The sequence below is a fragment of the Polyodon spathula genome, chromosome 10 (assembly GCF_017654505.1).
Source record: "Polyodon spathula isolate WHYD16114869_AA chromosome 10, ASM1765450v1, whole genome shotgun sequence".
NCBI lineage: Eukaryota > Metazoa > Chordata > Actinopteri > Acipenseriformes > Polyodontidae > Polyodon > Polyodon spathula.
This window is the reverse complement of record NC_054543.1, coordinates 3,958,322-3,970,270: the sequence shown is the minus strand read 5'-3', so window position 1 is coordinate 3,970,270 and position 11,949 is coordinate 3,958,322. Positions and strand designations below refer to the sequence as shown.

The window sequence follows — 11,949 nt, the reverse complement described above, 5'->3', positions numbered from 1 at the left end:
ACACACACATATATATATATGCACCAATGTCACAAATACCACAAGTCCTATTTTAAAACAAAGGAATGCAACAATGGAAAAAATACATAAATAAATAATGACATTACAGTGACCTAAATAAGAGAGGAAGTCCAGTTTCAGCTCATTGCATTCAGCTACATTTGTTCTACAATCTGCTAGATAAGTCTGGTCTTTTCGTGATTTTCTGTTCCGAAAGTATAACTCAATCCCATTCCAGCTACTGACACAGTTATTACCCACCTGCACACAGAAAAAAAACATACAAACAAAAAAAAAAAAACATAGACCCTTGGGCCACTAAACAGGGTTTAACAAGTGCACAGTTGTGATAAGGCAGGTGTTTGTGGCTGGTTAGGAAAATTATTTTTTTATCAACAACAACAACAGAACAAAAAAAGATCACGGCTATGTGCTAAGCTCTGCATATCTGACTAACAGAAAAATGCTGAAAGTCATTGTCAGTAATAGCGTGTACAACCACCTGCAAGGTGCCACTTATTACTTCTGGGGATTTCTGAATAATACTAACAGTCCTCATATGTACCTATACGATCTGATCTGAATTTGAATTCATTTATTAATATTTCATGTATGTACTTACATTTACTTTAGAGCTAATTGAACGAATTATTTGTATCATTTTACAACAAACAAACTAACAAACAAGCATGGTGCTGCAGGCTACATCAACATGCAATACCTGCAGCAGGCGCTATTTTTATCGACCGAGCAAATTCCATAACAGTACCTCTCAAGGCCAACTCACGTCTCTGTATGACTGCAGTCCCTGTTTGTAGCATTGGACTATGCGTAGTGTTATAAACTGACAATTTTAGCATATTTATTGTGCAGTTCGGATGCAGCTTGGTGCATAAACATTAGTACAAAAGCATGTCTGGTTAATATGCCGAAAGAAGTGGATACGGTTGGTTTTCCTTGTTTTTTCTTTCTGTTGTGGCGCTGTATTGCGGTTGTGGTAGGGAGGAGTTGAAAACTGCAGTCTCTTTCAACAATGTCGGTTGTTTCTGTGGAGGTGCGGCGGCTGTTGCCATGGCAGCACATAGTTAGCAAACTATCTTTAGGCTAGCAGTCCTCGGTAAAATAACTTGATATAAATATATACAAACATAATACGAAAAATATAAATATTGAGAAGCAAACGTTTTGGAAAATGCAGAAAAGAATCACCGCAGTCTTCTTCAATGTTGAATAATATTTTCGGGAGTGGCGCATAAGTAAATCCGAATCGAAAAAGTAGTGTTTGGTCTCTTTCCAGACTGAGGCACGTTATCAGTCCTAACCTGGTGCTGTTGCTAGGATAAAACAAAGTAGCTGTGTTGGGTTGTGTCTGTTGTGGTTTAAAATGTATAAACTAAGCAATATATTTCTGTTAAATGGTGTATAAACCTCGTTCAAACACTATGGGGACTTTTGAAACTGCAGTGGCTGTTTATTGTGAAGCAGAAGACGAAGACGATGCCGAAGAGGAGGAGTACTATGAATTTGAACCTCTACCTACGTTGTTAGAAGATGAGGTAAGATGATTATTATTATTATTATTATTATTATTATTATTATTATTATTATTATTAATAATAATAATAATAATAATAATAATAATAATAATAATAATAATAATAATAATACTTGTGTCTAAAATAAAGGAATGTTTTAATTGCAATTGGAAAGTTTTAGTTGTGTATTTATGTTTATTGCATCGAGGCTAGTGAATGTATGATCGATTGTTTCACTGTCTAGACGCTGGATTAATTAGGCTGGATTCTACAGTTGATACTGGTAACACTACCTACAGTTTTGGATTCCATCAGTAAATGTAACTTTTCAGAATTTCAAAGACGATTGATTCTCTCTCTCTCTCTCTCTCTCTCTCTCTCTCTCTCTCTCTCTCTCTCTCTCTCTCTCACACACACACACACACACACACACACACACACACACACAGGTCTCATTTTGTTTCTTATTAATATACAAAATCTGTAACATGTGTAGAAACGAGTTACATAATGATACATACACAGAAAGACCCGAAGCCACCAATGAAAACGGGTTTATAGTATGCGTTGACACTTGGGGTTTGTTTGTATGTATAGTGTAATAATTTTTGACAGAGGAAGACATTTCCCTTTCTGTCACTTTCTGTACTGGCAAATAGATAAATTATTATTACTGACCTAATTAGAATATGTAATGAAAGGAAATGGGCAGTTGTGGCTAATGTTGTAATTCATTTACCTGTACCTGTAGGGAGATTACTCAAAATTACAAATTGGTATGGTAACATGATAAAACACCATCTGTGCCAGATATGACTGTACTGTCCACCTATTTCTATCTAGCCCATTCATGTACTTTTGTTCCCCCATAATGCAATGGCTTTCAATCTACAGTCAATCCTTCTTCCTAAACCATCTAAAAGTGTTTATTGTACACAGGTGGTTTAACATAAGAATTATGCATTCCATTACACAGAAAAGTAATGCCCCTAGAAGAAATCATTTAGATAAAGAAACATATGCACCATTGGATAGTCTGAATGTGCTAAAATTCCTCCAGAAATGCTGATAAATGCCCACAACCATTGTATTTTTTGGCAAACTTTATATGTAGTTTAAGTAGAGTTTTTAGGCATTTTCAAGAGAATATGTCATTCTGTTTACAGATCTTTGTGGTTATAGTACAAGGCCTGAAGTATCTGGTTTTCCAATTTAGCTTGGTATAAAGAAGAAACAGAACAGAACAGAGCATTCCAGTGTTCCTCTAATGTCTTCTGGAGAGTTGGCGGTCGCACCAGCCATCTCAATGCACAGTTACAACAGTAATCAATTCATAATCATGCAGCATAAACAGGACATGATAGAGTGATTACCAGCCCTGGATAGCATTCTGTTCTGAGATCAACCCATAGTTGCTGTCTGTCTTGCAGTGTCTAGTTCACATTACAGTTCTAATAAAGATGTTATGTGTGAAATAATGCACTTCTTGTTGGCTGTGATGTACAGTCCGGGTAAAGTTCTTAAACTGAAACCAAGCAAACATACTTTGAATTAAATAGTTGTGTTTTAGCATCTGCGTACAAAGTAGAATCTTATATATATATATATTAGAATATAATGAGACACACACACACACACACAGTCTCCACCGCTTAGAACGGGCGTGTTTGTGTTAACATGATTCGCCCGCAGTAAGCGATGAACACTATAAACGCCCACACGATAACCTGATATTCAAAGTGACCTCCAATCACCAGTACAGTATACAAAATAAACAAGCGTGTAAGCGGTTAAAAATCTTTAAGATTTGATTTCCATTACTTGAGAGTAGATGTTGAACTTCATGCTGATTTGAACTCGGCTCTCGCCAAGATAAGCACCAACTAAGACGTAGCTTTGCAGTAAACTAATCTGATCCATCTGCATCTCCATCCATTTGCGTTGTTTTCCATCAGATGATGTAGATATCCTTCTGTCTGGTGTTGATTGCTGAAGTGTAATGTGGGCTCCAGGGATCATCTCATTTTGCCTCCCCAGCGCATCAGCACACACAACGGCTGCGATGCAGGCTCTGGGGATAAACCCAGTGCGGTCTCCCCAGCACATCAGCATGACAACCGTCTGGATTGAGCTAAGTACGGTTAATCTCTGGGGTCTTCATGTGCGCACATTCCATCCTCTGTGTTTCGTTTACTAGCCCACGACACCTCAAGATGGCTCAACAGTGATTCTGGCGTCCTAGCATCACCCCCCTCCATGCCCCACTCAGCTCAACCCAGCTTACTTACCTGTATATCAGTGTTGCTTTCTTTCTGTTGTGCTTGAGATCCCTATCCAGAATCCTTCTGTCTCAACCACAGCCAGTTGCTGCTCCTTTCTGCTGCTTCAGATAAGTTCTTCACTGTGGGGGCGACACAACTCTTGGCCACTGAACCTGACATCTCTGAGAAACTGGGTTGTAGAATGTGCCACAAATCCTCGACAACCCACCTCCACCGGGTAAACTTGGACTCTCCATCCTTGCTTTTCCGCTTTAACATCTAGTTGAGCATAATGAAGTTTCTTCCTCTCATACACCTCATCCACAGCATCTTCCCATGGTACTGTTAACTCTACCAGATGAACAAGGCATGCTGATCCATACCACAAGAAAATGTTTGGTCGAATGTTAGTGGTGGCTATCTCAGGTGGGAAAAATAAGCCGTTGACCAACATCTGCCAGAATCTTCCAGTCTCTAGCAGTTTCCAGTTGTCCTGGGCGAGGCTTGGTTTTTACACCTTTTCTTGGTGGTTGCTCTCCTGAACGGAGGAATATTGTCTTTTGTGTGTAATGCTTTGATGGATGTGGTGGCAACTTATTGGTCAGGTTACGCTTGTCTTCCAATGCTAAGGCCAAACATGGCAGCACCTGGTCATGGCGCCAAGTAAACCATCCTTGGCTAAGATCCACCTTACATCCTATCAAAACTGTGCCTTAATGTTGCAGGTGATGAACACAAAGGACATTAGGAGTTCTCACCCATCCAGAGGTTTAGGTTCTGTGGTGATGGGAGAACATCATGAGGAAACTGATCCTTCTCTGTTCCGTTATCCACAGGTCTTGCCAGCCGATCTTGCGTTGTTCCACACTCTCCCATCTCATCCATTCTCCCTGCTTGGCCTGGGAAATGGCTTTTACACACCTGATCCTTTCCTCCTGCTTTTGCACCTCATTGACTATCAGCTTCCTCCGTTGAGCTGGGGTTGCCTTGTGCCATGTAGGAGGAGCTGAACTGAGACCAAAACCTCCTTTTCCATGCTGAACTTGCCCCATAATAACACCTATTTGAAGGGCAGCCTTAGCATCTTCCACAGCTTTCTTTGCCGTCCATTTTCTTCCAGTTTTCAACACAGGTGCTGCCTCCCTTACGCATTTGTTGCGTGAATCTACTAATGTCATTTCCAGTCGGACTTTGGCACACTTAAACTCCTCGGTTAGAGCAGAGATTGGTAGCTGCAGTATTCCTTTACCATAAAGTCCCACTCTGCTGAGGCAGCGTGGATCTCCCAACCATTTCCTGAAGTATGAACTGATTAAAACTTCCAGCTTTTCATCTGTTGTCAAGGAAAACTCATACACAGTCCGTGGCCACAGCAGTCTTGGCAGTAGACCAAACTGAAAGCACCAGAGTTTCAGTTTCCCTGGTAAAGCACTGCTGTCTATGCTCTTCAACCCTTCCACTGCTTGTTGTCTAACTTCTCCTACATGAACTGTGTCCTTTAGATCACCGTCGTACCATCTCCCTAGACTAGATTCTCGGACACTGTTGATATTGCCTCACCATTAATGAAGAATGTTTTATCTACTACTTTGCCTTTAATTATAGAGATGCTCCTTGATTTAGTGGGCTTGAATTGCATTCGTGCCCATTCAATGTTATTGGTTAATTGCCAATACCCAATTAGTGCAGACTACGGTTGTAGTCGTTGTCATGTCATCCATGTATGCTCGAATTGGTGGTAGTCGCATTCCAGAAGCCAAGTGCTCTTCTCCCACAACCCATTTTGATGCCCTAATAATTACTTCCATTGCCATGGTAAAAGCCAGTGGAGAAATGGTACATCCTGCCATTATTCCAACTTCTAGGCATTGCCATGTAGTGCTGAATTCTGAAGTTGAAAAACTAAATTGCAAATCTCCAAAGTAGGCTTTCACTAAATTTGTTATTGTCATTGGTACGCTGAAAAAATCAAATGCTGCCCAAAGACGTTCATGTGGCACTGAACTATATGCATTAGCCAAATCCAGGAATGTCACATGGAGCGCCTTCCTCTCCTTTTTTGCTGAGTGAATTTGTTGCCAGATTACGCTGATGTGTTCTAAGCATCCTGGGAAACCTGGAATGCCTGCTTTTTGTACTGAAGTGTCAATCAAGCAGTTCTTTAATAGGTAGGTTGACAATCTCTGCACAGTAATGCTGAAGAAAATCTTGCCTTCTACGTTTAATAGGGAAATAGGACGAAACTGACCGATGCTTGTAGATGCTTTTCTTTTGGTATAAAGACTCCACCTGCTCGGCGCCATGCTCTTGGTACAACCTGTTTCTCCCATGCCACGTTAATCAATTTCCACAGGATTCATAGAACTCCAGAAGCACTCTTGTACACTCTGTATGGAACTTTATTAGGCCCTGGAGATAATGATGCCCTTGCTTTTTTTCACAGCTTTCTCTACTTCTTTCCACTTAGGTCCACAGTCCTTCATTTGGTATTCTGGTGGATTGATAGGTGGGATGTCTGAAGGAATTGACATAGGCTCCTGCCTTTTTGAATCTGTATGTGTTTCCTCCAAATATCTCTCCAGCTCAAACTTGGACGATTTTGTGTGCCATTTTTCTCACTGGTGAATATCTTCTTTACAAATTTGAATGGATCTTTATAAAAGTTAGTTCTCGCACGCTCTTTCTTTTTGTAGCGTTTCCATAGGCGCTCAGCTCTGCGCAATGTTGCAAGCTTATCTTTTGTGACCCTTTATAACAGATGGAGTCCCTCCTATTGACTTTGTTCTGCTTTTCTCCATTGCTTCCTCAGCTGCCTCCTTTCTTTAACTAAGCATTTAATCTCCTGCTGCCGTCTAGACTTTCCAGGAATAGTTTTTACTTTTTCCTTCCTTTTTTCAATTCCAAACCTCTCGCTTCCATATTCGTAGATGATGTCCCCAAATTGATCCAGCTTCTTTTCAACTGTTCCATTTAACCTTTCCTTAAAAACACAGGATCAACACAGCAGCTCTCGAGCCTCTATTTAAACGTTTTAGATGGCAAAAAGTAAACAAACCTGATTATGCGTGTGCACCCATAATGATCTTTATGGAAGGCCATCTGGGTCAAAAACACGTGCTGCTTTACACAGCGAGTCAGAATCTGATGAGACAGAAAAAATGGCAAAATGGTGAGTTGACCCCCCCCCCCCATTTTACAACGCCATTTCCACTTTTGTTTTATATGAAGTGTTTAAACTTAAATTTCAGTTTTCATTTGCTTGTTCAGCTAGAAAAAGACACAAGCAAAGCTCATGTTATTACTTTATGAAAACGTGTCTATGGCCACTTTTTACTGTGAAGAAATGGCAAAGAATAAAAAAATAAGAAAAATAAATAAAATGCGATGACAACTTTATGTACTTTATATCGGGAATAAATAGAACAATGTTTAACAAATGCTATTTGGCATCCTTTGTTTTGTAGTTAATTCACTGGGGTAAAGTAAGCCCTACACAACGTATTCTTTACTCCTGGGATATTTTTTTTAATGTGTCACATATTATAATGTCTTGTTGTAAAATAAAGGCACACACAGGGACTTTTGTCCTCTGAAACCATAATTTTCCATTTTTTAAACCCAACATCTAAAAAACAAAAACTCTTGTCTAAAAGTTCATGCCTGATCACTGTCAATACATACAGTTTATGGTAACGATAGACAAAATCAAGATATCATTTTCTATATTCTTTTATGCAATGTTTGTTACTTTGTGTGAAACATCACTTCAGGTCAGGGACTGGAGTCCAATTGCTAGTTGCGGCGACACATAAATAAAAAAATAAATAATAATAAAAAAAAAAACCCTTTGCACAAAAGTGTTGCAACAGCATACTGCAAGTCAATCTAGCATCCTCACACATAAGAGTAGGCTTAAACTAGAATATCTGTATTGTCTCAGCTTTCCTGATGTGGTTCTGATACTTGTTAGATCTATGTCCAAATATTTTTGTGCAAAAAATTGCATTCATTTTACAGATATACCTGCTTTCTAGCAAGTGCTATAGGGTTGTTTATCTGATCGAAGGAAAATGTTTCCAACAGAATGGAAATTTGGTCCTCAGTGATTTTGTTTTTGATGTTCTGCTCTTGAAAGAATCTGAGAATGCATTCCAAAACTCCAGCACCATTCTGAATTCCCCAAAGTTCCAATCTTTCCACCTACGCCTTGCAATAAACACACAAGGGAGAATATTTTCATGTATATTTATAAGTGTCTCAAGAAAACTTTGCTGAATTTGAATGCTCACGATTCTTGGAACCAGATGTTCTTAATTATATAGTGGTGAAAGACCTAAGTTGCATTCTGTTTAGTTTGAAATCCTTTGAAATCCAATTCCAACTGATGCTACATACCTATTTGTGCTGTAAAGTCTTTCAACTTAATTTTAATTGCCTTCTTCTGGAAACCCTTCATTATGAGACTTCTTTTAGTGCTGTATTAAAACAATCACACAATTGGACATGAAATAGATTGATGCATAGCTCTTATTGGCTTTAGGTTGTGGCAAAAATGCAGGATAATCTAGAAAATCTTCTCTTGGCAGGAGAATGTGTCCCTTGCAGATATCCTGTCACTGCGGGATAGATGCCTATTGGAGCAGGATATCTGGGCTGTCTGCCTGGAGTGCGCCCACTCCTTGAAGAGTATTTCCCACTCACCGCTTTTCCACACACTCTGCATTACCCCTGATACTTTGGCCTTTAATGCAAATGGAAACGTGTGCTTCATGGAACAGCTCAGTGGTATGTACATGTTTCTTAAGAATGATACAGAATTTTATTTTATTTTTTTAAATAAAACTTCTTAAAATTACCTCAGTATTGCTAATTTCTCCTTTTCATCTGAGAAAGAAATATCATATTTTGGAAGCTACATGGGGTTATGCATTTTTGGTTAAGCAATAGCTGTGTGATATTACTGTGTGATATTTTGCATGTGTGAGATTATTTAAGGCAGTTACATTTTGCATATCGTTGTATAATATTTTATTTTTACGGTAATAGGAAATAAATAACTTCTGATCAAAGTTGACCATAGCTAGAGAAATTAAATACTCACTTTTCAATATAAAGGGCAATGTTGTAAAGCTGATGAAAATGGGATCCATGCAATTGTGGTTTTACATGTTTAAATTCAATTGTGCATCCTAAAACTCAATGGTGGTTCATGGACCTGTTTCCACCAGATTCCTTATTAGTGTATGTTCAATGATAAAATAATAAACACCTGCAGGATTATACTTATTATTTAGTTAAATAGTAAAGTATTGCCATTGTGATTATTTTAGTATATAAAATAACCTGTTTTAGTGTTTGATAAAAGGTAAAACATGTAGAATTGAACTTGTGTTTAAATTATCATGTATGATTTAAGAGCGCAACTGTTTTGACTTGTACATAATCCCTGTTTTACTGCAATTTAGAACTATTATAGTACTTCAGAACACATCACATTATGTTAATTGGTACGGTATGTGTCTTCAGCTTATTGCTTATAATTGTAATGGTGTTTGAACTGAAGCTTGCTTTGCAATTTAGTAGAACACTTCAAAACATTACAGTATGCATTGTGTCAAAATCAGGTTTGAAATGAAATCCACACAATTGAAGTGGCTTTTAAAGTGTTTTTTTTTTTTTTTCGCAACCTCAATAAGACCCATCTGAAAGTGTATTGTGATGGTGTATATTAGGGTAAAGTGAATGAGTTAAAACATGTTGTGAAAGCATGGTAAATACCCCAGGAAAACTAAATGGTATTAATTGCACCATTTTAGTACAAATTTACAATGGTACACTTACGTACACCCTGACGAATTTGTTATGAATTAAAGATATTTTGGAGCGCTGTGCAGTTCTCTCTTTCTCAAGACTGTTTAATACCTTCAGCCTTGTGACCTTGCACTCTTCTACATCGGTGTGCGGATCTGTGTTTTTTCTTTTTTTCTCTTTAGCACTTACATGGGAAGCCATCTGTAGATGTAATTATGTTTTTAACATTTTGTCATCAGCCAGTAGCAACTTAACTCAGATGTCTCAGACGGTGACAAATGTCTCTGAGTAGTGACACAACAACTTAAGATATTCCAGAGATGGCCACTGTGCAATATTTGTTATGTTCCCACTGTATTGCCATTGTGATAATGCTGTGGTCCGAAAATTGTCGGCATTTCTTCCATGTAATAGTCACATTGTTCACATTTCGTTGCAGGGGCCATATGCTTATTTAGTGACATCAGATTTCAATTTCTTTAAGATACTTGTTTTTCCAAGATACAGTTATCTAATTTTAAATCATTTTAGGTACACCTGTTGCCAATTAACATCTACCAACCCAAAATGTTTATGTTATTGTAAGTGATAGCTGCCTATGTTTCTAGATTACCTAATAAAATGTATTACATGTGTAGGTCTACAGACTGAGCTACACGGACACCGTTGTGGCTGTGAATAATATAACAATAGTTGTACAAAACTATAACCATAATACTTTTGACAGCTTACCAGTAGTAAAAATTCAAAATAGTGTTTTTTTTTTTTTTTTAGTTTTCTTGTTTAATTTGAACTGTGTTGAAGGCCTTTTCTAAGAAAAGAAAAAAACGTTTTTCTTAAAGTAGCGCTGCTCATTTGCAGTGATCCTGTCAGATAGTCTGTATCCCTCTTGTACTTCTTTCTTATCACATGCAAAGTCGTTTCTGTCTAGGAATATTAACGGTTAATTTCTTCTTGGCTAGAATAACCTTCAACAGTTTTACAGGCCTGCACCATCTTTAAGACATTAATAAATCCTGCTGAGACAGGCCTGATGCAGGCTTGACCTATTTTCCATCATTTTCTTTGTTGTTCTGGCTGTAAAAATGCATGTTTTACTCTGTGGATGTGCTGTCCTAGTTTACACCTGCAATGTAACATACAGTAAAATGTCATCTTTATTTTTTTTCTTACAAAACATTTAGAGATTGTTTTTCTTGCATTTCTTGTCTAATGCATACAATTTGTATTTTGAGTTTCTATCATAAGCTACTGTTTCGATAGAATTATATATTCTAATCCAGAAACCACAAAGTAAGTAATACAAGAGGAACACATTTAATGCTATCTGTCATCTGCATACAGGATGCCACACTTACATTTTTATATGCTCTTACTGGGGATGTAATGTATGTAATGTAGTTTCACCTTTGTACTTGCCATGGTGGGGTACATAATGCAACACATCTTAATGTTGTTGTTTTTTGTTATTTTTTTCTTCTTTGTCCAGATGATCCAGAGGGTACTTTTGTGCCTCCTGAGTTTGACAGAACAGGAAACACCTTTGAGGTAAAAACTGACATTTAAAAAAAAAAAAAAAAAAAAAAAATTTTCTATTATACTTTTAAAGTTTGTTTGAACTGATTTTCAAGATTCTGACCACAAATGACATTAGGAGACACTAAACATTTATATAGCTCAACTATACAGACATAACTCTAAGCTAGTGTGAATAGTTTCTATTTCAAATAGAAACTGTTTGAGTATACTGAGCAGCATATAACATATGAAGAAAGTGCAAGTGACCTAGTTTCTCTAGTGTATAAGGGGTGTCACATGGCAGAATAATTCATGCAGTCGAAAGTTAGCCTTTTAGCTGTTTAGGGTTAATTGGTAAATGGTGACGGACACACAATCAGATACGTAACTTCACTTAATGTACTTAGTAAATAAGTACTGTATCTCTCCTTGTTTCAGTTTTCTCAGATAATAAATAGGCACGCAGGCACCGGTGGAGTCAAGATGTAAAATTTGACTAGGGCTGTGCCTAGTAAATACATTCCTTAAAAAGAAAAACCCTAAAGGATTGTTTATTTCATATAAGGAGTAACTTGTACCTGTCTGTAAACAGGTACTCACCAGAGGAGGTTTTGTTTAATGTCATTTGTACCTTTAAACTTGCTAGTAGATCTAGAATAGTTTTAGTAGATGTTGTTGATAATGTATTGAGTTGCTATTTTTTGTTCCGTCCAATATGTCTATGCTCAGATTAGTGTGTTCATTTGAACTGCTGAAGCAGTCTAGACGATTGTATATTATTGTTTTTCCATTCAGATTTAGATAATACTTTATAGGACATCATG

The 11,949-nt window shown here is 37.6% G+C and overlaps 1 protein-coding gene across 1 annotated transcript in view; it reads left to right on the top strand.

The window, feature by feature from the left end:
* Positions 1–971: 971 nt before the first annotated feature.
* LOC121321632 (kinase non-catalytic C-lobe domain-containing protein 1-like) overlaps positions 972–11,949 on the top strand; it is a 41,041-nt gene continuing 30,063 nt past the window's right edge. The window contains exons 1-3 of the mRNA XM_041260633.1: positions 972–1,556; positions 8,383–8,581; positions 11,097–11,155. Of these exons, the coding sequence (XP_041116567.1) occupies positions 1,416–1,556; positions 8,383–8,581; positions 11,097–11,155 (399 nt within the window). The 5' untranslated portion in view covers positions 972–1,415. The remainder of the gene's footprint in view (positions 1,557–8,382; positions 8,582–11,096; positions 11,156–11,949) is intronic.